The 25,749-nt window shown below is 49.9% G+C and overlaps 1 protein-coding gene across 5 annotated transcripts; it reads right to left on the bottom strand.

Moving 5' to 3' along the window:
• Nucleotides 1–10,533: 10,533 nt before the first annotated feature.
• LOC6501896 lies at nucleotides 10,534–25,461 on the bottom strand. Of its 5 annotated transcripts, none has more exons than XM_014904163.3 (10): nucleotides 24,899–25,461; nucleotides 20,483–20,649; nucleotides 19,455–20,419; nucleotides 18,382–19,394; nucleotides 17,191–17,712; nucleotides 16,822–16,929; nucleotides 15,708–15,962; nucleotides 15,497–15,634; nucleotides 14,328–15,434; nucleotides 10,534–14,216 (listed from the first exon to the last, which is right to left on the bottom strand). In XM_014904163.3, the coding sequence occupies exons 3-10, from the start codon at nucleotides 20,094–20,096 to the stop codon at nucleotides 14,156–14,158; spliced, it is 3,846 nt and encodes a 1,281-aa protein (XP_014759649.1). In that variant the 5' UTR covers nucleotides 20,097–20,419; nucleotides 20,483–20,649; nucleotides 24,899–25,461; the 3' UTR covers nucleotides 10,534–14,155. The 5 variants fall into 5 exon arrangements, with proteins under 5 accessions (XP_014759649.1, XP_014759648.1, XP_001966712.2 ...); XM_014904162.3 differs by having other exon boundaries at nucleotides 12,268–14,216; nucleotides 15,497–15,649; nucleotides 24,899–25,460; XM_001966676.4 differs by lacking the exon at nucleotides 24,899–25,461 and adding an exon at nucleotides 24,672–24,871 and having other exon boundaries at nucleotides 12,268–14,216; nucleotides 15,497–15,649.
• Between the last annotated feature and the right edge of the window lie 288 nt (nucleotides 25,462–25,749).

The raw sequence follows: 25,749 nt of genomic DNA, 5'->3' as shown, positions 1-25,749 counted from the left end.
TGAAGACCTAGACATCCTACGTCTAACTATTTTAGTCTAAGGATCTAAAAATTAAAATTCTAACTATTTTCATTAATCAGAGCTCCTTCACGCTGTCTTCCTAGTTTGTTTCAATTGAAAATGGTGAGAAAGTGTTGGAATCATTCTTTCAGCTTTGCCAGGTTCTCAGATTTTGTTTTTTTAAAGAGCCGCAGGTCCTATGCTGGCTGCCCTGGTCCTGGCTCTCGTCCTGTCTGCATTTTGTGCGCATTTTTCCATCTGATTTGACATTTGTGCTAGGTAAACACAAGAATGCCAGCAACTTTTAATAAGACCGAGGAAATGGACTGTTTTGAGCACGGGCCGGACACAGGGGCAGGGCGGGCCGGGCCGGGCCGGGGAGGTGTCGAGTGCCGAGATTCTGGCCAGTCTTCTCCAGAGCCGGCATTCAGAAAACAGACTGCGACTGTGCCTGGGCTGAAGACTGGAGAGTGGAGAGTGCAGAGTGAAGAGTGAAGAGTGTGTGTGCTTTGGCTCTTTTGAGCAATTTAGTTTGCTGCCATTTGCCACAAATGAAATTCGCTTTTTTGGGCCGCCACGGCGTATGCGTCATGTGTTTGCACTGCACTTGTTTCTGACCAAAGCGGGGGCGATTTATTCGCCGAGGGTAGGGGGCAAGTGGAGCTGCCAGGAGGCAGGCGGCAAGTGGCAGGAGGCAGAAGCCAGACCAGTTTTGAAGAACTTCCCTCTTAGTTTCGGCCACAAAGTGAGCCAAAAAAGTAGTTCCAATCGAACGAATGCCCCTAACTAGCTTTTTGTTTATTTGCCTGCCTCAATTTAATTAAATTTTCAGCCCGGTCCGCTCATGTTCTTGTCTGGCACGAATATTCAAGCAATTAATTGGCGCAGGAACACAATACTAATAATAGAGAAATCGGGCGGCTGACTGATTTTCGCCAGCCAGCCAAGTAAGTAATTTTAATTAATTTCCGGACGCCGCCAAAGCTAATAGCAACAGCAACAGCAATTGCAATTGCAATTGCAACTGCAATAGCAATAGCAATCGCAATCGGATTCAATGCGAAATCAAGTCAAAAGCCCAATCAGCTTCTATGGATGTGTGTTTGCAGGCCCTTTGAAAAGGTGCGATGGTCTACTTATGGACCACGGAATACCCCAACTAATGCGGAAGACAGAGCTTCCGGAGGGATCCATCACTCCCCGAACAGCCTGCTACCCTGGACAGGAACTAGCACACGTGAGAAAAACAGGAGAGCCGGGAAACGGCCTTCAGCCTCACATGTCCAAAAGTTCTTTATTACCTTCCTAGCTGGATTATTAAAATTTCATCGAATTACGTGCGAATAATACCAAATTGCCCTTGGCACTTTCTACGTCGTCCTGCGTCTTCGGACCGCTTCTGTTGCTTCTTTTTGGCCAGGTTCTCTCCCTCCTCTCCACTGCCGGCCGGCGTACAATTAACTTTAGCAGCCACTGTAACCAAGAAATCAGAGAACAGGAGACGAAAAACAAAAGCCATCTATTTTTTATACGCCATTCGGCAGGAGCTGGCATTTCGGCATTTCGGCATTCCGGCCCGGCTCTTTGGCATTTATTTTTCGCTCCCGAAAGCGCTCATGTGGACGTATAGAAAAATACGTATGGGAAAAAAGACAGAATCCAGGAAGAATATAGAAATTTCGGAACATTTGTGCAACTTCAATGTTGATGATGAGTGCGCTGCTGCTGCTGCTACTGCTGCTACTGTGCTGCTACTGCTGCTGCCCCACAATAAAGCAAAACTTTTTTGATTACTTTATGCTAACGGCAGCTGCGTCGCGCTCACATTTAGTTTTTGGCTTTGGCCGCAAAGTAATTGCAGGACCCACACTGCGAGAAATGGGGGGCGGCCCCTGACAGATGTCGGCACAGGGTGCAGGGTCTATTGCGGAAGGACTTCGGGGCGCCACATATTGACACCATTCCGGGGCGGCCGGAAGCTGCCACTTACGTGAGGAGTTGGGCACTCTCAGGGTATTCATACTGTTTATTACTGAGATGTCCTGGAGCTTCAATTAATGGAGCCAGGAAGAGCGTTTCATTAGCGTTCTACCGCCAAATTTAGATCCGAAGCCGAATCCTTTCGCTGGGCGAATAAAAACAAGGACGACGGCCCGCCTGGAAGGACATGCACTACTCATACGACATGCCGTCGTTAGGAAGAAATTAAATTTACAAAGTCAGGTCAGTGACAGCTGCCCGGGAATCACCGACAGCTTCGCCAGGCAGCAGGATGTTCTGCCTCTCCCGCAGACAGGTCAGCCAGGATCGGACAGGAGGAGGACGCAGGGATGGCAGGAAGAACCAAGGAGTCGGAGTGGCGGTCCAGTTGCCACAGTTGATTGGTTAGCACTAAGCGAAAAATTTGCCGGCCATAAATGTCGGTTTCGGGCAGTTTGGCTATCCCTAGCCCCTGCCCCTGCCCCTGCCCTGCCGCCTCGACAGGATGTTCCTATTTGCCATATCCTTCGCTTCCTTGAGGAAGCCTCCCCATCCTAGTCTCGCCAAAAAATTTACATGCGCTGAAATTTTTAGCTGTTGCCCTTTTTCTGTCTTCCCTTTTTTTCCCGCCGCTGGTCATTGCCTGGGAAATGCCCCCAGATCCTTGCCGCTCCGCCCCTTGCGGGCCACCACTTCGAGGATGCATATATCTGGATGTATACTTTTTAAGCTGTAGATATATCAGGGAACACCGAGAACAATCTGGTCGGATTCTTGGACTTTCCGACTTGGTTTGGGCCACAGAGCAGAGTCCCAAGGGACGAATTGGGGCAGCGCTTATTTTTAATCTATTTAAATTTAATTTAGCTTGAACGGCGGTCCTCCATTTTTTTTTCAAAGTGACGTTCCCGCTCGTATGTGCGGCACGTAGCCATATGTATGTAATGTTAACTTGGCTGCTCAAAAATGTTCAGAGTCGGCCAAAAGTTTCGGCAGCTTCCCTGCTAGCCCAGCCCCAGCCCCAGCCATCCCCACCACCCCTTTCACACTCGCCCCGTCTCCGCCACTGCCTGCATATGTGCGCCGGTTAAGTGGTTTTTGTGGCTGAAAAGCAGAAAACTCATTAAAGTTTATTTCCAACACAAACAACAGCAACAGCGCAGGGCGGGAGCTGGGAAAGCGGTGCGAGGGGCCGGTGCTTGCACTTTATGGGGGCGGGCAGGGGAACGGGGGAGGCTGGGGAGAGCGCCGGGCAAACTTCGGTCAAAAATTAAGACATATGCTGAGGCTGGGGCTGAAACTGAAACTGAAACAGAACAGTGGCGAACTTCACAGTCTTCGGCCATATCTACACCGTTATACATGTCCCAGGCTTGGGGCCGCCCCTCCCCCAGGACGCCCAGGGCCCGCACACCTCCCCTGCAATTGACATGCACTCTGCGGGCCGGGCCGGGCCGGGGGTGGATCACTGCCACTTTTGCTGCGGTTTTTTGGCCCCAAAACTTTGGCAACTGCAGCGAAGGGGTTAGCGGACGGACGGAACAACCAAACTCCCATCGAGCTTACCACAAGGGTCAATTTGCTCAATTCCGCATCTCGTTCATAAGGGCCTCGGGCCAGGGCGCCGTTGTTTGCAATTTTTAATTTTGAAGTATTTTGAATCTTTGAGAGCGACTCAAGCGACTCACACGGTACTCGCGCAGTCCGTACGATTCCCATGGAAGAGAGGCCTCGACGCTCGTCCATCGTCTCTAATTAAACCTTTAAGTAATAAATGGTCGTCATTGTTGCGTTCGTGGCAGCCCAAGGACAATAAACAAGACAATGTGTTGCTTTCGCCCAGCATGGTCTCTGACTTTGGTCAGTTGTTCTCTTTAAGTCGTGTCTGTTGCTCCTGCCGCCCAAATTGAACAATCTGTTGACAACTATTGGCCACAAAATCTTTGTTAATTGCCTTTTTGTCTCCGGCCCGGAGGCCCGCCAGCTTCTTGGGAGTGTGTAACTAATGGACCGCCCACCGCCTGCTAATTACTCCTGCGCCCCTCCTGCCCCTGCAGTGATATGAAATTAATATAATCGGCTGGTCTTTAAACAGCAATTGGACTCTGAGCCTTTTAATTACACTTCCGGAGCAGCCCAGGAAGTGAGCAAAAAACAAACACGAGGCACAAGTGTTTGCAATCAATAACTGGTTATGGATTAGAATAAATACTATTCCAACATGGCGAGCAGAAACTATTCCGGCTCGGAGGACCAACAGTTGGGAGGAGGACAGGCTTGGTCCTCTTGTCCGGCAGACTGGGCTGTCAAACGGGATTGCGCCTCAAAGTCTCTTATCGGAGATCAAAGTTCAATTGAAACCCGAAACAAAGTGAGAAAGAAATGCGAAACCCGGCCCATAAATACCCAGGCGGAGAGCGGCGCAGGAGGAGGCGGAGGCTCTGGAAATAGAAACATCGCTGGAAGAAAACAATCTAATTTAAAGTTTACAAGTTACTCCAACTCGTAGAGGGGGCGGAAAAAAGTGGCAGAACGAGAAAAGGACCGGAAACGACTTGCAACATGCAATTTGTTATCTCAAGTATGCAAAATTATGAAAGTTTATTTAAAAGTTATGCCACGACGGCCGCTCTTTTGGCTGGAAAGCCAGGAAAGCCAGCCAACCGAGCAGGATAATAATTGTGGCGCCGCCAGTAGACACTGATACTTTCCCACACACACACGCGCACACCCATTGGGGCAGGGCGAGACAGGGCCTGGGGGGAGAGGAGCTCTAGATGGGGGCTCTCCTCCTCGCTCGCATTATTCAAGTTAGCGGCGACAATTTATTAGTTTTACAATACAACTTGGCAAATTGGCATATAAATCTTGGGCCTCGCGAGGCTACTTCTGCAGTCCTTAAATGATCCCTTCAAGGACCTGCACTTATCCTTCCGGCAGGGCGTGCAAGTACTGCACGTGAACTGGTTCGCTCTTCGAGGTGGAGGCATCCTTTTGGAGCCATTTGTGGGATAGGCGCCTGGCCGAACCCTGCGAAGGGGGACTATAGTGGGACTGGACAGCTTAACAAGTCTAAGTGGGCATCCTTCTGTCGATAATTATCGATAGAAGGCAAGGAGGAAAGCCCATTAATCGAGCCACAAATCGAGCCGCACAATAGCTTCTATTCACTCCAGCTGCGATCCCCTTTCAGTGTGTGGAAAATAATCAAATAAGCCCACAACGATTGTGTTTTTAAAACGTTGTCCTTATGAGTGTCTGAATGTCCTGATTGGGGCAATCATTGTTATTTGTTCGTTTTGAGTCCACCCTAATGTGGAGGCGACATCAGACGACGGCGGCAGCTTGCGCTTTATGATTTAATAACGTTGCAAGGGTGTGCGACCCCTTTTCCACTTTTTCCACTTTTTCCCTGCTCCACTTGTCCCTCGCCCGTCCCTCCTCTGCCCTCCTCCCCTCTTGCAGCTACCCCCGCACATTATCAACAACAACGGTGTCGTTCCCCGTCTGCCGTTCGCCGGTCGCCGGCTGGGGAAGTTGTTTCCATCTTGGGCCTCATATTATCTGGCTCTGGTGCATGTCATCGCTGCGAAAAGTTGTCACCCGACCCCCCCGCCTCCGTCTCCGGCTGCCCCGTCTCTGGCCATGCGCCCTGCAACACGAGTCTTTGCAACGCCGCCGCCCCAATCCCAGTGTGTCATCCTACTGTTGTCCTTGTCGTCGTCGGTCCATATTAAATTGTGTTAAAACACTTGCGCCATGCATGTCACACAGCACATACCCACGCTGCCACGCCACCCGCCGACGCCTGTGTCCTGCCCCTGGCCCTGCCCCTGCCCCAGCCACCTGCCACCCCCTCTTGTGCAATGGCGCGTGTTTTGCCATGTAACTCGTTTTGTCTCCTTGCTCGTTTCTCCTTTTTCAACTATCCTTTTTGGGCGAGGTAGCTTTTTTATGCCCGCTTCATTTCCGGAAAATTAAAACGCATACGGTGCCACAAGACGAACAGTCTGTTAGATGGCTGAGGAATAAAAATAAATAGAGGGCCGCATACCCAGTGCTACACACACAGGACAAGTGAGTGGTGCGGCGAACCCTAATTTCGGCAGGGCAGTATTTTTTGGTTACTCTGCCGCCGCATTTTTCTCTGGAGTCACATAATTTCTGGTTCAGTTTCGCTAGTTTCCAATTTATTTATTTTCCAGGGGATTTGCACTCCGCACTCCGCACCATCACCATTCCCATCATCATCATCGTCGTAATCAACACCAACATCATCACAATGGGGTGTCTTCTGTTGGCTTTCGGACTTTTTGTGCTTTTTATTTGTTTGCACCTCGCTCGCTCGCCTCATAATTAAAAGCTGCACCATGAATTTTTCAATAACAGCCATAAATCAAGCATATGGAAGCCGAGGGAGTTGGCCATAAATTACTTTACAGCCGCGCACACGGCCAGAAGGGGGCGGGCCGACGCCATCGATGACCCAGTCGGGCATGAAAAGCCCCACTTGGCTCCTTATTAGTAATGCCTGAGATCGCCCGGCGACAGTGGCGGTGAATGAAATGCCACAGCCGGAGGAGTGTGTGCGAAAACTTAAAGGAATCAGGAAGTCAGACCACGGAGGCGTAGATCAAAGAGCCCCCCAACTCGATACTTAAAGAGTCCAGACTCAATTTCCGCTGCTGCACTTTCCTATTTAAAATGATCGAGTTACTGTTGTTCCAAGCCAAATTGCATTGCTGCCATTATGCTGCCCTTTGCCCCTGCCTGTGCTCTGCCACTTTTAATTATGGCTCCTAACACAACCTCTGTGGGCGACGAAGCCCAGGATCGGACGAACGTACATACCATATGCGCATATATGTATATGGGAGTGGGCATGACTATAGATTGCGGCTGCCTTATTTGCCGAGAGCCCTCCTCACACAGGTTGCATATGTATAACAGGAAATTAAAAATATTTGCTGCATTTGGGCGGCTCTCCCGCGCCCGGCTCTCCTTGTTCGCGAGAGTGTGTGTGTGAGTGCGAAAGTGTGCAAGTCGTTGCCTACTTTTTGGCATCCTCCTGGCCTTTTGTCTGCTCACTTGTTGGCTAGGTTTTGTTTGCCTGTTTGCTTTGTTTTCCACATGGACCACATTATTATGATGTCTCTTCTCTTTTCGCCTGAATGGAGTGCATCGCACATAAGGGAGGCCGCCTGCTACTGTTTGGGGCATCTGTGCTGGTGTGAGTGTTGAAGTCCTAGGGATGGTCGCACTTCAAAGGACACGGGCTTGGGTCTAGCTCGCATTTCAGGCAGGACTCCAGTCCACACGAACTGGTGTCCCATCATTTCTAGGCGATACCTCGTGCCGTGTCCCACTGCCATCTCTAGTGGCATGCACGTTTCGCACGGGGTCGCCCGACAACGTCAGCTTCGCGATTTTTCATCAAAGTCATGGCGGGCAAAAGTTGGCAAGAAGCTGCCCCATTGTTGCCTCTGACACTGACACCGGAAATGAACACATTTTCCGGTGCCATCCGAGGCGCGTGTGTGAGCGTGTGTTTGCACACAGCACACAGGACAGAGCACATACTCGCACCCGGACTCACACTGGAGGCCACAGGGAGAAAGATTGAAAGTCGCTTAATGTATTGTTTCCCAGCTTTCGGATTTCGGGGGGAATTCTTGCAAGCCGCTTCTGATCCTTCGGATCTCCAGAGAGACAGCAAATGAGAGAGTATACTGCTCGTCCTGTGTCCTGGCGAATTTAATTACTCGACAGGTGCTTGAAGAGTCCTGGCTGCAGTCGTTCCGAGGGTTTAACAGAAGAAATGAATGTGGCTCAGTGCAACCCAGGGGCTCAGGGACTCACTCTTTGGGATAAACTCTGGGAAAATGCTCTGTTTCGACAGCCAAAAGAATTCCAAGGCTGAGACTTTTAAGTTTGAAGTCCGATTGCTATCCAAATCATGTGCTCACATACCCAGCTGCACAACACGGCTGATACTCAATGTCCAACAGTGCGTATACGTAACTTGCGTCTTTACATTAAGTATACGCCATGTGGGACTCGTGGAACTACCGACCTGTTCGACCTGCTACAAAAAATAAATTACCATTACGGTTACCCCTCCGATGACGGGGTAACTATAGGGTATCATAGTGTCTATCCGCCCGACTGAAGCCCTCGAAAGCGATTATTTTCCATATCCTTGCGCTCTCTTCATTGTCCTTCCTCATTTTGTCGTGATGGCCCCTTAATTAGCTGTTAAAACGTTTCGGCATCTACCGAAACAATTACACGCTTTATTTCCACGAGCGGCACGTTTTACCTTGGCTGCAACCAGTGGCCACGCCCCAGTGTCCTGCGACTCCTGTCTGCCTGCATCTGGCTGCCTCCTGTCTCCTGCCTCCTGCCAGGGGGCTCTAATCCAGGACTCGAATCATTTTACGCTGTCGCCGCATGTGGGCATTAACTTAAATGCCGGCGATGGCGACGATGATAGTGGAAGAGTGGGGGCTCGGGGACATCCGGGGGACGTGATTACGATGATAAGGTCCTAGGCATCGGGTCCTGTTCCGCCTGCTCCTGCGGTCCTGCGTTCCTGCGTTCCTGCGCCCGAAAGCGGCACAATCTGCTGATTTATATTATTGTCACGTTTATGACCAGATTGGGATTGAAATTGAGAAGCCCCGGCTCCAGTCCTAGCCCCGGCCGGCGCCTGACACCCGGTGAGGAAGGAGCGGGCATGTTGAGATTCCGCTTACGGTGCATTGCACTTTTTACAAGCAATTAAAGCCCGGGCCCTCCTCGGCGAAGGGGCCTGGGGAATAGAAGAAATGTAGAAATGTGCCAGCGAAATGTCTGGAGGCAGCTGTAAATGAATAATGAATGCAATTCAGCGAAAAATATATTCAATTCAATTTCGATGCGTCACTCGAACGCCGCTCGTCGCTTATTAATTTATGACAGTCATTTTTAACGCTTTGCTGCCCACGTTGCCCCTGCAAGTGACAGTTGATTTCGACTCTGGCTCGGCCCCGCCCCGTCCACGCCCCTCTAACAGCAGTGCCCCTTTCAGGGCCGCTGCCTCTTGCCCCTGCCCCCGCCCCTGCCCCCGCCCCTGCCCCAGCCCTCTTGCCCCTGCCACGGTGGCATGCGTCAAATATTTCAGAGCCATTTTTCAATTGAATTGAATGAATTTCTGAAATGAGTGCATGAATGCTGGAAGATGTGCAGGACAAGAAAAATCCACGCGCTTGTGTATTTTTCAGTCGTCCGGGTAGATTAGCTGTGGGATGGAGGATGGAGGATGGCATTACAGATATCTCCATCCTAGAACAGGTGGCTGTCTAATTACCTGATTATGTCCAGTAGAACCACTATTTTCTGGAGGCTCTTCTATAGTTGTGTGCTTCAGGTCCATTGACTGCTTCAAAGGATATACGATTTCCAGGAGCTGCAGAAAGGGTGTGTCAATGTTCCGCACTCCGAAACGATCCACCCATGCAACTTGTTCTAGTCGGAAATGATTTGTGTTCGGCCTCTTTGTTGACGGACCTCGAGGGCGGAATGGCCCATTTGGCCTGGCTTAGAGTGGCCATATTTCACGCTCCTCTGATGGGCCTTGTCAACGTTCGCCCCTCCCCCTCAGCCCTGTTATGGGCGCCCCCTCCCTGGACTACCAAATCCACGGACATGGACACGGACAAGGGTATTACGCTTTAATTAAGTACAGGCCAACTGCAATTGCATTTCGTGGCTACCGCTCTTGAGCTAATAAAACATTCAAAATATTTTGTCGGCTCGTTTCTTGGCCGGGGGCGTGTGTAATTTTGCACATTTCATATGAAAAGTTGCGGGGCCCACGCAGGAAACTTTTGCAGCCAGCCAGAACGGCAAACAGCTCCTTGGCACAGTGGGTGTTGGATGGAAATAATCAGACACTTTCTGGGGATGCCTGAAGATGTATGAGGCTTTTTTACTTCCTTCATCTCGGGAAAAGGCTCGTCTAAAACACCCTTGAACTGGAGTGCTGGATCCCCTGACCCACCCACGGTGCCCAAGAAAAGTTTCTTTCCGCCAAAGATTACCAGAAACCAGAGGCCCGGGCGGGGGTAGTGTGTGTGTGGCACACGAGGGGGCTTCCAGGGACGTGCGTGTTTCTGGCGGCGCATGTTTGGCAATGCGGTAAACCAAATTATGTGCTTAGTAACTTGCCACTGCAACCGAAGTCGGTGCAACCACTGAGGCGCCCTCCCCCTGCCGATCCTTTGTGTACTTGATGCAGCTGCATTTGCACAGCAGCTCCTCCAGCCCCGACCACTGTGCCACCCCGCCTTTGAAAGGATTCACTGCTTACACTTGGCCGATTTTTGCTGCCACTGTTTGGCCTCTTTGCACAGGTGTTCCTCGTGGCAACTTTGCCGTCACGGCGGCATGGTGGCGTGGTGGCGTGGTGGCAGCAGAGTGAAAAACTTTTGCCCCAAAGGAGGAGCCTTCAAGCATCCTTTAAAGAGCTCCCGCCCACTTGCGAGCCACAAAGACAGTAGAGACGCAGGACGCTTACATTTTTCTCACTTGAATATTTATTGTACTTCATTTAAATCATTTTGTATTTGAATTTTTACATATTTTTCACTTTTTTTGTTTTGTTTTTAATTTTATCAGCATAATTCAATAATATATATTTGTTTTTGTATAGTATAATAATTATATAACACGTTTTTCTGCACTGTGCAAATAATTTGTCCATCAACTCTATTAAGTTTGCGTTCCATTTGGTTTTTGCGTGATGGAGTGTTGATATTCAATTTTCATTAATTTCTTAGTACAGTCTACATTAAATTGTTTTACATTTGATTTAGTTTACCGACTAACTCTGCTGTATATTCTTTAGGGGTTTCTCAAAATATTTCATGTTTTAAACACTTTTGTTTTCCTCGCTTTTAATATTATATAAGCTGTATACACTCATATGTGCCGGTATGTCCTGGTGCGTATATATGCGCGCCGCACACATACACACCCACATACACTTGTATATCTCAACTTTACATATATATATGTATATACAGTATATATATGTATATATACGTAGGTATATTCGGATTTCAACTTATGCTTATACTTTCATTTCAATGGCATAATAAATAGACAAACAATGATTTATTCTGCTGTAATTTGGTTGTAAGTACTAAATTTGCTATAACAATCAGTAAATATACTTAGTCATATATACCATATATATATATATGAATATATGTATATATTATATATCCCTTCGCCCTCATACTCCTCCATACTTCATACACATATTGAACGAGTGTATGTACCCTCCTACATGCATGGGAACAACGCCGTCGAGGCTGCACTTCTCACAACTGTGTATCCATAACCCAGATATATGACATATATATGTGACGTTCACTAAAAGCTCTGGAAACTTATTTATAAGCATATTGTTTTGCGCATTTCCGTTATCTAATCAGTGATGTGAGCACCGATTGCACAGAAATTAAAGTAAATATTTGTAGGGCAAAGCTACGTTCACGTCGGATGTGAAGTAGTACGTACTTATGTAATTCATTCAAGTTTCACACAAGTGCTTTTGAATCGTCTCTCATTTAATTGTGTTGTTTATCAAAATGGCGCTGTGGCGGCTTCCCGTGTCGGATATTCTCTTGTGGCTTGTGGCGTTTCGCTATTGATACCCGGTACTCCGAAGGCTTCCAAATAGTCATACAAAATCAGAACTTGACTCGATCGCTGGCCTCAAAGTCAAAAACTTTGTTCGAAGGGGGGAGCACAAACACTCCCACAAATAAAGCTACTCTATTTTGAGCACCGGGCAAGGATCCTGACAGCCGCTTATATTGTTATTTATTTTAAATTATTGTTTATGTAAATACATACCACCATAAATATGTATGGATTACTTATTATAAGCAATTTTAAAGATATACACCATCTACTATTCAAAACAATCGGAACTTTTTCTTGTGGTTTTCGGCTTTGGTTTTGGTTTTGGTTTTGGTTTTGTTTTTAAAGTAATTCATATCTTGCCTGTACTTAAATGGTTTCCTTTTATTTGTTGTAAACTCTTATTAAACTATTTTGGTTTGGCATATTTGACTTACAACAACTTGTAATACAAAAAAGTAAATGTACATAAAAAAACAACAACAATACAATTTTTCATCCGCATTTTCTACAACTCTCACTTGGTGTTGTTCTAAAAGCTGCTATTATATTTGACAACAATTTTGAACCATTGCTGCTGCTGCTGATGATTTTGTATTTTTTTTTTTTTTTTTGTTTTTTTTTTTAATATTTTTTATATTTTTATTTGTTTTTTAACTCTTTAATTGCTCGGCTCGCATAAAGCAAAGTTAACGGTGGTTTCATGTACACATTTTGTACGCACGCCCCTCAACATGGCACATCCTTCTTGCTCCTAGCTCCTAGCTCCTCGCTCATAGCTCCTGACTCCTCGCTATTCGCTCCTCGCTCTCCTAATACTCTATGCAACATCCAAAACTCGATCTCACTTTGATTCGCTAAGATTTTGCATTGAATGTAACGTTTGTAAACTTCTTATGTTTGGTTTTGCTTGACTTGTTAGAGCTTTAGTTAATTGAAATAGTTGAAAATGTATTTGTTTTAGCGTAGAAAGCACAAAGGTTAGCTCAGATATCTCATACAAAGACTTTGCCTAGCAGCAAACACTGGGTTGACAGTAAGTATAGCTAATTCATATGCACAATGAAAATAGAAATGTACTTAGAGCTTAATAGTATTTGTTTTCGTTAATTTAGCGTTTCATTCGATTCATATAAAGGTATTAGTCGCGAACAACCAGGATTTCAATTTAATTTGATTTGCTTCATCGTAAACGTTTATTGTTAACATGTTTCGATCGATCAGTGCATCGAATGGAACAGTATTTGATCTTGAGAGTCGGCCGTTAATACCGAGGTCTGTGGTGGTGCTCTGCCACATTTCTCTTTGGGATATATAACTTTCATTAGCTTATTTTACACAGCATAGCTCGATTCCTGTGATTGTTTTTTGGCGGGCAGCTAAATACACATAGTTTTTGGTAAAAAGGAGTTGGGAAAAGTATGCACAGCATCTATTATTGGAGTAGGAAGAAAGTATTTGCGCAAGTCAGTTTTCGCTTGGAAAGATGATCGGATATCGCCTCGTATTCAAACGACGATAGGTAGGAGATATGGGCTAGAGTTTTCAGTTTTCCTGTCCTGCTCTGGGTGAGCATGCGTCCTCATCCTCATCCTCAACCTCATCCTCATCCAAATTAATGAAAATACTCTGTATTTGAGAAAACGGTTCCATTGCAATGCACGTTTATATTTGGGGCTCGTGAGAATTTCAAGTACATATGAAATGAAACAGCTTTCTTTCAACTCAACTGTGAGGGCACATTGTGTCCTCTAAACTGAATCAAAACTCCTTGCGCAGAAACTTTGGATTGTGATTGGGGCAAGAGCCAACATAAAACTGGTGTAATTACTCGGGGATTCAACAAATTGTTTATCTAGATTCTAGACAGATCACATGGATCGTGTTGGTGGCTCCTATGACCCCATTCTATTATCTTGTTGTGACTTTCGATTTAAAATAAAACTGCATATTGGTATACCTCAGGTATTGTTGCCGATTCTAAGTCCTCTCGTTTAACTTTGCCATTATTTGGTTATTCATTAACTCGGTATGGTTTGGTTTTGTTTTTGGGCTGGGGGTTGGGTTTGGCGCTTTCCACTGATCAGAAAGACGCTTCTGCGGCAACTCGAACACTCATTATTAGTTTTAGTTCCACATCCGATTCGATTAACGCCTAATTAGGCCGTTTAAGCCAACTTGTAACGTACGTTTGTAAATAAGTATGCACATCTGCAGATAAAGTATTTCGTTTTGTTTGTTTAGTTTCTTGGTATTTGTTTTAATGTATATATTGAAATTTCAGCAATAAACCACTCCCCGTCCATCTGGCTCGTATTTTTTTCCTCTCATTCGCAAGAAATATGAATACCCTCAATTATCCAAGCACACCTGCCTTGCAACTTGCAACCTACAACTCGCAACTCGCCCTACCCGAGCCCTATTTTTTGTGCGGCTTCCTTTTCAGCAACTTGTTGACCACTGTCTTGAACAGATTCGATTTTATTCATAAGTACCCCAGAGTGGCGTAGGTTTTCACGAAGGTTCCGTCATTGGCGCTCACGTTTCTGTGGAAGAGTGGATAGGATTAGAAGAAAGCTCTACTGCGCGATGGAATATATATGTGTATAGGCATGTTCCACGGCCTGAAACAGGCCTATACCACCTTGACTACTAACTCATCTTCCCAGGGGCACACGGCGTTGTGGTCTGCTGCCTCCATGCTGCTGCCACCGGCCTTCTCCTTGTCCTTATCCTTGTCGTCCTGAGAACTGAGCTTCTTGCCCTCGGAGTTTCGTTTCTTGCGACGCTTGCGCGCCTCTTCGTTGCTGGAGGTGGGCGTGGCAGCGGCTGTGACCAGGGTAACGGGCTCGGGATCAGGATAGGGCTCGCACAGCTCGTCGTCCACCGTGTCCACATCCAGCTCGGCCAGGGGCGCCAGGGAGGGGGCGGGAGTGGGCGCCGGCGGGATGTAGCCCAGCTGCAGGTCGGTGTCTATGCTCTCGTAGTCGTCGACCACGTCCTTGGGGTCGCTGCCGAACTGAAGGCCCTCCTGGTACTCGTCGGTGGTGGGCGAGAGCTCCTCCAGCACACCCCTCGGTTCGGACTCCTCCTCCTGGCCCAGTTTCTCCTCGGCAGCCGGCTCGTCCTGCACTTCAACGGGATCCTCGGTGGTAGTGGTAATGGTAGTGCTGCTAGTAGTGGTGGCAAGGGTTTTTTTGGCGTCATCTGTGCTAAGGACCTCCAGGTCCAGCTCCAGCACCTTGATGATTGGCGGACTGCCCCGCTCCGAATGGAACCCCCTGGCCTCAATTAGCTCAATCTGCACCTCCTTGACCAGACTCATTGGAGCTTCGGCCAGTTGTTGCTGTAACTGTGGGCTTGTGGAGGCCTCCACTTGGCGACGCGGCTCGACAGGATCAGGCGCTCCTGGCGGTAGGGGCGGGGGCGTGACCTTGGTGACGAGCGGCGGGGTTTGTGCGGGTGTGGGCGCCATCACCACGGGCAGCTCCGAGGTGGAGCTCTCGCTGTTCCGCTCACAGAGCGACATATTGCTGAGCTCGTCCTCCAGCTCCACATCCACATCGGAGCCGGAATGCGGATCCTTGACGATGGCACCGCTGCCGAATCCGGAGCCGCCACTGTGGGCCTGCAAGGGAGCGAAGCTTCCCGAGGAGCTGGTGGCCACCACCCCTGGGCCTGGGGCGGAAGGTCCCTCCGGGTTGCCCACAGTTGGGGAGGATGTGGTCGTCGGAGTGCGTCCCAGCTGGTAGTCCGAAGTGTGACTGCAATTGGAAGCAAAATTAGGGAAATCGGTCTTTCAAAACAATCGCCTTTCAGTCCTCACCTGGGCGTGAAGGAGACGGAGGCCCGACGCTGTTCCGGGAAGTTGGGAATCAAACGCTTTACGCTCGACTCGCCACTGTCCACTGTGTTTTGGTGGCGGATGCCCAGGTTCCGCTGCATCCGGTCGTTTACGTCGCTGCTGTCGGAGGAAGTGCTGGAGATGAAATGGGACTACAGGAATCAGGTCTTTGGGAGGATCCGGACCCAGTTACCTGGTCAACCGCAAGGGCTGAGCGGTGGTGGAAATCGACATCTTTGACGAGGATCCTGGGCCCGCCTGTTCTGCCTTTTCCACTGGGGCAGGATTGTCTAGGTCCCAGGGGCACACCGATAGCTTCACCTGGGCAGGAGCCACGGGAGCTGCGGCTGCAGGCTCGTCCCAGGGACACACCGCGCTGCTGCTGGCCAGGGAGGAGGTGGTGGCGTCCTTCGGCTCCAGGACGGTGGACTTCGTCTTGGGCGTTTCTCTGCCGGGGCAATACACACAAATTTCAGGGGATTATAGCATACTTCAGAGGACTCTCTTCTCGTACACTTAGACAGTGGTGGAAAAGGATGGCTAGTGTTTAATGTCAAGACTCACACATATGCTTATGTACATTGGTAACAGACAAAGAGAAAGAGAAAGAGAAAGAGAAAGAGTAAGACACAGAGAGAGGGATAGAGAGGTGGTAGGAGCGCAAAGCATCATAAACAAAAGCCTTTTGGCCATTTTCTTTTTTCAGTACAGAACACACAACAACAACAGTAAACATTCGAGCATTAGAACGATCGAAACCATTCTTCACAGTTAGGGAACAACAAAGAAACAGGACTTGGCGGTGGAAGTAGTGGGGGAGTAGTAGACTCGGAAAATAGATGGAGGTTAAAGCCCGCGAGGTGGGAGAGGATCCCCGCAAAGAACTCTAAGCTCTACTCAAAAAACTGGTTAGGATTCGTCCACTCAGAGGGTTAAGCGGACAAACGGACAAGCTTAAAGAATTAAGGATATACAATCTTGATCTTCCACGATCCAATCAAGATAAAGAGTTAATGCGGAGTGTGATCACTGAACAGAACTCTTCATCTCGAGGCGGATTCAATCCATAGTCATTCCAGTTAAAAAGACTAATAAGCTCAAGGCCCATCCCGACAAAGGGCCAAGAGTAAGTACAGGAGGTCTGGGGTCAGGGTTGGGGTTCAGGGCAGGGTCTAGGGCACAGATGGAACGGTAACAAAATTAGGAGAAAACTAGTATTACGGTAATAAGTTGTTTGGAAAAATTGTAGCATTTGAGGAGTACAAGTGGTAGGCGATTGGTAGAACAAAGCAAAATGGAGTTCTTACGGAAGTGGCTGTAAACTACTTTCGCGATTTCCGTAAGCCGCATATATCCCAACATCCATGACCGCCATGTGGCGATGGGGCATATCGCCTCGATAAACTGTATCGCTACTGCGGTGCGTGTGACGTATGGTGTGACATGGTACATGGTATAATCAATTTAGTATCAGTTCTTCAAGTTTGCTTTCAAGTAACAACCAAGGATCAAATCATGACTCCAAACATTATATTCTTTATTTAATCAAGCAACTGAAAAGGGCGAACCAAAAAGAAAGGCTCCCTCGAAAATAATAAGAGTTCCAAACACACTCATATTATACGGACCCTCTGGAGTCTGGAGGCTGCTCCTTCCCTGCCAGTCCAAAAACTTACCTGAAGGGGATCTCGCTGAGATTGCTCTGCGAATGGGAGTGTGGCACCTTGGAGCCCGCGTCCTTGTTCACCCCGATCACGGCCAGCTCGTGGGCGGAGCCCGTCAGGCTCCGGTCGCTACCACGCCGCCTGGCGAGGCTTCCCGGCGGCGGAGCCTGCATCATGGAGCTCCCAGATCCCGAAGCTCCTCCCACGCCGCCTGCCCCGCTTCCCTTAGCTGCGTCACCGAGATTCGGCTGACTGGAAAGGGCAGCTGTCATCTTTTTCTTGGCGCCACTAACGCCGCCGAAATTGAAGAAGCGCTTCTTGTACGAGGGCTGGATGCCTGTGTCCAGGAGGCGCTTGTAGTGCTCCGAGCGGATAAACCGCGGATAGCAGTCCTTCTTCAGGAGCAGCATGTAGATGTGCTCCGAGGCCGAGTCGAAAGTGAAGCGAGAGGGGTTCTTCAGGCCGCGCAGGACACTCTCCATAGTCTTTCCATCGATATTTATTTCGCAAGGGGCTCCAGGCTTCAGGAATTCCCTAAAATAATTGTTTAAAATGCAAATTAAAATACAAATGAAACAAGGTTTTCCTCAAGGATAGTATATTAGGATATAATAAACCATTAAAGGAAAATTTAAAAAAAATGGATCCAAAAATTGTTTCCCAGGTTTTGATGCAGAATGGTGCAGAATTTTACTACGAACCGTTTAAGATACTCCGCTCAATGATCCGAAGTATATTGGCCAAGATATGGCCTTCGTTCTGGACCAGAAGGGCCTCCCATGGGGTCCACCACTTTTTGAAGGGGTACCCCTTAGAAAATTTACAAAAAATGGATCCAAAAATTGTTTCTCAGATTTTGATGCAGAATGGTGGAGAATTGAACTACGAATCTTTTAAGATATTCCGCTCAAGAATCAGAGAGATATTGGCCAAGATATGGCCTTCGTTCTGGACCAGAAGGGCGACCCATGGGGTTCACCACTTTTTGAAGGGGTACCCCTGAAAAATTTCAAAAAAATGGATCCCAAAATTTTTTCTTAGGTTTTGATGCAGAATGGTGGAGAATTTTACTACGAATCTTTTAACGTTTTCCGCGCAATGATCCGAGGGATATTGGTCAAGATATGGTGGTGGAATCCGATATGAATGGTACTGGCCAGGATATACAGCTCCTTGATTGTTTTTAAGGACAAATTAACTTACTCGTAAATTTCGTTGACCTTCCGGGCCACCTGGGAGTGGGCGGACCTCCGAAGCCGGTTGACGGCGATCCAAAACCGGATGTTCTCGTGGGAGTACTCCTTCTCGAGGAAGCTCGTGAACTCCTGGAGGCCCGTGGGATCTGACACGAGCTCCTCGATGGAAATGGCCCAGCGCTTGACCCGCTTCTCCGTGGGCACCTCCACGAAGGTGTTGTTCAGCTGCCAAAAGGCAATATCTTCGGTAACCCAGGGATTGGAGGGCAGGGCCGGCTGGAGGAAGAAGTCGTACTCTGTGAAGGTCTCCGAGTATCCGACCAGCGACTCGCAGGCCTGGGACATCTTCATGCGCGTCCGGTTGAGGGACTTGCCCAGGTAGTCGACGTCCCGCTGCAGGTCCTCGACAGTCTTTTTCTTATTGGGCTTCAGGCCCTGGCGGTCCCGCGAAGGCACTGGACAGGGTTCCAGGGGCGTGAACTGGCCCGGGGGTGGACGGTGGACGCGCCAGTAAGCCCGCTCTTGGGAGTCGCCGACGATCTTGTCCCCCTTCTTGCGCTCCTTGGCCAGCCGGACCTGCTCCTCGGCCTGCATCGAGATGAAGTCCCACTTGCCTTTGAGGTTCTTGTGTAGCGAGGCAAGGGCCTCCGCCTCGTAGTCCTCGAGAGCGTGGCGCTGCTTGTTGCGCAGGGAGCGCTTGGCCAGGTAAATGGCGTACTCGACGTTGTCGGGGGCCTTGTGCTGCCAGGGCCAGTAGTAGGGCGTCTGGAAGCGGTACAGGGAGGAGTCGTCCTTCACGGTCAACGTCTTTGAATCGTTCACCGGGAAGAAGTAGCCGTGCAGGCACAGCTGGTTGGCGATGTTGAGGGCCTCGGACTCCTCGATCTGCAGCCTGTCCATCAGCCACTCGATCAGGTCGTAGCCCATGAAGGCGTAGGGTATGGAAGTCAGAAACATTTTCTGCTGCCGCACTGGAACACCGTGCTCCTGATCCTGCATCTCTCGCACCAGCATTTCCATCTGAAACGAAAGCGAATCGGATATCCAATATATATACATTGGAGGACCAACAAAACTCACCTTATCGAAGGCCATGGGTCGCGATAGCTTCTCTATGGCTTGCTGCTGGGTGGCGCCGGCACTGCCCCCGGAGCCCAGCAGTCCGCTGCCACTGCCCGCAACGGAAGCAGGTCCTATGCCAGATATGGATCCGTGATGCGGGGCGGCATTCGGTGCCGTCACTGCCGCAGGCTGAGGCTTCTGGTGGGGATGCTGGTGGTGCTGCAAGTGGTGGTGACCCACGGAACTGCCGCTGAAGGCAGTGGCCGCCTGGGTCGTGGCGGAGATGGCCGTGGCAGTGGAGGCCAGGGCCGGACTGGTGCTGTTCGCATTGCCGCTGCTGCCGCTCGTAGCCAGAACGGAGCCGGCAACCGGAGCACCCGTGGTGGGTGCAGCGGCCGGATTGTTGTTACCGGCGGCGGAGGGTGAGAACTGCTGCATCGCCTGGATCACGGCATGGGGCTGGAGGCTCAGACTGGTTGGCTTGACGCAGACTGGGGTCTGCGTGCTGGGGGTGGGAGAGGGGGTGGGTATAAGAGTGCCTGCGGATGCTGTTGTGGGTGCGGGTACGGAGGTCACCACCACAGGGATCAGGGCAGTTGACTGATTGCGGAGCACCAGCTGCCGATCCCTATCCGGCGGCACTCCGCCGGGAGGTTCCATGGCCGCGACTGTGCGCCGTTTTGGCACTTTCCTGCCCTCCGGTTCCTGCTCCTGCGCTCCTTCTGTGTCTCCTCCTCTTGCTGGGTGTCAGCTGGCTGTTGACCACACAAAAAGTCACTCCGGGTCCTGCGACCGGAAGTGTGCGGTGTTTTCGTGTCGGTTTTACGTGCTCTTCCGCGCTGTGGGTTTTGTTCGTTTCATGGTTCTGTTTATCTTTCACTTTCGCCTTTCTTCTCTCGACTCCTGCGTGAGCGTGCTTCGACAGTATATCCTTGTGTGCAGTTATCCGAATTCCATCATGTCCTTGTGTATGGAAATATTTGCTGTGGGCGGATTAAGCGCATTAAGTGCTGGAAATCGAGTGCAGAGGTCTAGAAGGAACTTACAATGTTTCATGATTCGCTCAGCTTCGGTGTCCTTGCCCCCCAAGGCCCGTCTCTAGCCAGTTTTGGTTGAATCCTGCGCCGGTGGGCTGCAGATTCTTGTGCGTAAGGTATAGTTTATTCGTCTGGCCGTGAGGTGGCTCTACATTTCAGAGTCCCTTGGTTTCAATCTGGAAAACAGGAAACACAAAAATAGGCATCAGTCTCAAAATAAAGGATAAAGGAGGGCAGCTACTGAAGTCACAGTCTGGGGCGGAGCGCGATTTATGTCGTTGTCTGTATGAGCCATTCGCCTTGTTTGTGCGTGCCTGCGCGGGCTTATGTAACGCACGCACTTGCCCACGTCCCACGTCCCACATCCCACAGCCCACGGCCGAGGACTTCGATCGAGTCCTGGGGACCTGCGTGTGCCCCCTGGAACGCTGGCCCCTCGAGTTCAATGCCATCAGGGCTGTCTTTCGGGTGTTTAAAGCCATTTGGAGCACTTGTCGCTGGGAAGTCCTGCTGCCGCAGTCCCGTGCCCCGTGCCCCGTGCCCCGTGCCCCGTGCCCCGTGCCCCGTGCCCCGTGCCCCGTGCCCCGTGCCCAAAGCCAATCAAAGTTGGAGGTTTATTTATCACCTCTAATCAGAAATGGAGCAGGCCGACGCGGCGTGCCTGTTCGAGTGAAATACTACTAGGGAGATAATGGGGGCCCGCAGGAACATATATCATACGAACGTATTTAGTTGCCTCAGCTGCCTAGCGTGCATGGGTTGGATCACTGGGTGCGAGTACACACGTTTTGAGGCCCAACAGACGCACTTCCTGGGCTAAAATGCGAACTTCCAGCTAATTGGAAGGGGCTATCGAGTTGCACAAGATGCGCCCTTCGTTGCATAGCCTCCGTGGCTTGCCACTCAAAGGGCAGAGGACCAGGGGCACACAACTAATAATCAATCGAGGGAAGAACTTCGCCAGCCAGACTATAAATACACTTGAAACTTCGTGGATAGTTATAGAGGATTATAGAGGCACGCATTCAGAGAGTTTCTTTCCTTGCGACTCGAAGCCTTGCAGGTCGCGGCAGACTAGTCACAGTTCCACTTTCACTTCGAGGCACCCCACACAGAATGGCGACTTGGCCAGTCCCGAATCAAAGAGCACTGCCAGTCGCTCTTTCCGAGCAGAGCGGCTCGGCGAAGGCGGTGGCGGTGCGGGGGCGGTGCGGGGGGGACTTTTAATTAATTTGTTTGACTTTTGATTTGGTTACAAATTTAACATCGTTACGGTCGAAAAGTGTCGAACTTGTTTACGTTCTATACAGTGACGGACTACATTATGCTCGCCTCCCAGCCCTTTTGAGGCCGTCCCTCCTCCACTCTTTCTCTCTTCCAGTCCTCGGAGTCCTCGGAGCATTTCTCTTTTACTTTCTCTCACTTTCTCCTTCGCCCTCGCCCTCGCCCGCGCCCTGGCCCTCGCCCGCTCTCAGGCCGCCCTCTGTAAATGTGACTTTTGTCGTGCAGTTGTCGTTGGCGTCGTTACTGGGCCGGAAGTTGGTTTGAAACTGTTGGCAAATGAGTTTCCGTTTGCGAGGGACGCTTCCTGCCTTCCTGCCTTCCTGCCGTTGCTGTAGTTTCGGCCCTTGTTGGTGTTGCTGCCTCCGAGTTCTGTGCCGCCCTTTTCTGGTTTTTATTTATTTGCAATTACACACTCGCACAGTTGGCAGAACTTTATTAATTTGCCACTCTGTATTTGTCTATACGGATTTCCAATGGTCCCTTCGACTTCTGCTCGCTGTATACACAATGTATAATTATTATTTGCTGGCAACTCTTGTATTAGTCTTGACCCTTTTCCACTGTTTATCCCTTCCAGCCGTCTCGTCTCGTCTCGTCTCGTCTCGGCGACCTCCTGTGTTTGCCTTGGCCTTCCTTTGGAAATTTGGCAATTAAACTTTTATTTAAGTTTATGCAAAATATGAAACTGGCCAGAACCAATAAACGAAGGCCATCAGGGGAGGCTGTGGGCCCTGGCTCGTGGGGAGGAATGATTTCCTGATTACAGTCTTGATCCTTCGGACTTAAAACTCCCACGCGTATGGGTGATTAGTGCCTGGCATTGTCCTCCATGGTTTTGGGAAAACTACCTGGTCCAACTAAAAGCCAGAAGTAGTTCTAATCGCCGCCCTCATCCTTTCTGCCAGCTCGCAAGTACCTCCTCCGTAAGCCTCCTAGGGAGCGGGCGCTGAGGCGGCGTTTACCCAACTTTCGCTCTTTCGGCAGGGACCCAGCTCGTGAAGAGGACTTGGCCCGGTGGCCGTGAACCAGCGTACCACGTAGTGGTACGTGGCATGTGGGCGTTGGAAGGCGGGTCTTATCTTCGCATTGATATTGATTACCATCCCAGTACCATCCCACCGCCAGGACAGTGCGGAACAAAACAGTGGAGCGCACGGTGCAGTGAGCACGGCGCAGTTGATTTAGATGCGATTACAGGCATGGCTGTGGCACGGCTCTCGAGTTGCCATAAGCCGTAAGCCATGAGCGGAGGGGCTTTGTTAATGGATTACTGCTACTGCAAGATGCACCATTGTTTACGTTCTTTGACGGCTTAATCTGCCCACACGCTCCTTTGATCAAGGCCACAAGAGCACGGGCCCATCTTAATCTTTAAAGTGCACCCACACAGTGGCGCAAGGGCGAGGATGAGAGGAGGGGCTTTAATGCCCAGGCGGTGGTTCTTTCCGTACGGCTTTGATCTGCACGCCCCACCCCCCCGATCGAGCTCCGGCGGAGCAATTACGTCGCAATTGAAATCAAAATTGCGAATACGCAGTACAGTGGCCCTCGCATAATACTCCTAACTAGGTTCTAATTGACTTAAAACTTGCGGCACCACACTGCGTATGAGTGATGAGTGCTGGTTCGGGGTATCACTCATACGCAGCGTGTGACAAGGCAACTTTTTTGAATCAACCAGAGAGTGCACTTTTCTGAATGAAGTGCGCACATGGCGTATGAGTAATGCCAGCTTTCGCAGGCATGCTGCAAAGGTCCTCGGCTCTGCTTCGTGCTTTCGACTGCATTGTCCCTGTCAGCGGACCCCGAAAGCACACACTAGGAGGCCTCACTGTGCCGCCAGTGGACCGAAAAACAAAAAATGAAAGTCACCCCGCCCGCTGCCCGCTGCCCGCCGCACGGACCTCTGCCCGACTAATACACGGGCACATTACAAGCTAATAAACTAAAACGGTACAGTGTCAGCCTAGGACTGTCTGTGTCTGTGTCTGTGTCTGTGTCTGTGTCTGTGTCTGTATGCGTGTGGGTGTGGGTGGATGGGTGGCAGGGCGTGTGTGTGTAAGCTCACACACACACACATGCAGGCAGCGGGCGGAGAGAGAGAGCCGGAGCAACAAAAAGCTTTAATAGGCGCAGTAGATAGCCTGCCACGGGGTTCTCTCCTCTTTTTCGGTTTCTACAACAACAGCCGCACGGGGAGGAGGGGGAAAAGTGGCTGGCCAAAAAGTAGAAAAGTTTGGCCCCGAAATGCGCAAAACATTTTCTTTTTCCTCTTGGCCCGACAGCACAGTACATACATATGTATGTGCTTTTTGGAGTTTTTGAAGGAGACGAGGGACGAGGACCTTGTGTCCTTTGGCCATCATCGTGTTGTTTTTGGCCCTCCCTCAGCCCCTCAGCCCCTCAGTGCCTTAGTGCCTTAGTGCCTTAGTGCCTTGGTCCCCCACTGTCCCACTCCCGCCACTCATCCCACGCTGATTTCTGGGGTAGCTGCAGCATTCAGACTTCTCGGACCAACCAGTTGCCGTGAATTTGGTTCGGCCGCAATCTATAAACAAATCCACAAATACACATTTTCGTAATTTCGTACAATCGTGTGTATACATCCAGTGGGCATTGGCAATGGCAATTAAATATTTACGTCCACGAGCAGCTGGTTCGCAACTTCTCCCGGAACTGGGGCTCTCCGCGCCGCTCCTCTCCGGCCACCATATTGTGTGTTTGTGTGCACACACACACACACACACACACACACCCGGACGTCGGAGGTCGTGTATGGAGTGCATATGTAGTGTACAGTGTGTGTACACTGTACATGTGTGCGCCAATGCCTGGGTCAATTGAAAACGAAAAGCGAAAAACGATAAACGGAAGGCGAACCACTCTTGGCCATGGCTCTGGGCTGGCTGCGTACTTGGCTGGCACATTTTCACAACTTTTCCACTCTGTTTGCCACACACAAACAGTCGCGGATCTGCTCCTTTTCGCAAACAGCCTCCTGGCCAGGCTCACGCAAAAACTCTCAACAATTTCACTGTCAATGTTAACATAACTAACGGCACTCTGGCACTGCCACTGCCACTGCCACTGCCACCGCCACTGGGCCACTCTTGGCACACACAACCGAATGCTTTTTGCTACCTTATTGCGCTCCCTTTCCCTCGCTCATCTGGCTGTGGCGCTTCTCAGTGCGTTGCCTGCTCCGTCTCCTTCTCCTTCGGGGACTCTCGCGATTCTCCAAAAAAAGGGCCAAAATCTCAGAAGAAAATTTGTTTCCACGTATTCCTTTTCAATGCACAGCACAGGTCACTCTCGCAAAAAAAAAAATGGAAAGAAACACACACACACACACAGACACAAGTAGGAGGAAAATGGCACTAGAAGTCACTTTTCCGGGGCAGCTTTCGATTTTCGTTTGGATAATTATTGATTTGCGCGACTTTGAAAACTCAGCCTAGGGTCCTCCGTCACTCCTGCCTGCTCTTATTATGCTTCCATGTTGCTCTTGGGCTTGGGGCTCCTTGAAAACACCGTCGCACGCAAGGACGTGCGCCGCACACGATACTTTGAGCCAGTGTCCGCGTGTAGGAAAATGGAAAATGGATTTTCCCTGCTGGCACTTTTTTCTGGCGCTGCTGGAGAGAGCGCTGCTGACGCCGCGACAACGACAGCGAGAGCGGGGCGAGCGAGTGGCCGAAGTGAGAGAGCTTTCCGAGCGGAACTGCATGGGAAGCAGGGCAGCCATCTTGGCCTTTTCCGCTGTTGGCCAAAAACGGCCAGAAACTAACTGTTTATTGTTACTGTTCCGTTGGTAGCACACTTTCAGCCAAGTTTATCCGTTAACTGTACGGAGTTAAGCTTTTCGCTTAAGGTAGTGCCGTTAAAGCTTATGAAAATCTCCCGTTAGTTGATGCCATTTACTGTTAGCCGTTTTTAGAGTCCTGTCCTGGCCAGCAAAGCTCAACCACCCCTCGGCGAGCGATTAGCGGAAT

The sequence above is a fragment of the Drosophila ananassae genome, chromosome XR (genome assembly GCF_017639315.1).
Source record: "Drosophila ananassae strain 14024-0371.13 chromosome XR, ASM1763931v2, whole genome shotgun sequence".
In the NCBI taxonomy this organism is placed as follows: domain Eukaryota; kingdom Metazoa; phylum Arthropoda; class Insecta; order Diptera; family Drosophilidae; genus Drosophila; species Drosophila ananassae.
This window is presented reverse-complemented; position numbering and strand designations above follow the sequence as displayed.

Coding starts and splice junctions, on each gene's coding strand:
- LOC6501896 (XM_014904162.3), bottom strand. CDS start 20,096: ATGGAACCTCCCGGCGGAGTGCCGCCGGATAGGGATCGGCAGCTGGTG. Junction 16,930..17,190: donor CTCAGCGAGATCCCCTTCAG/GTAAGTTTTTGG, acceptor CACGCACCGCAG/TAGCGATACAGTTTATCGAG. Junction 15,435..15,496: donor TCCGTCTCCTTCACGCCCAG/GTGAGGACTGAA, acceptor TTCCAATTGCAG/TCACACTTCGGACTACCAGC.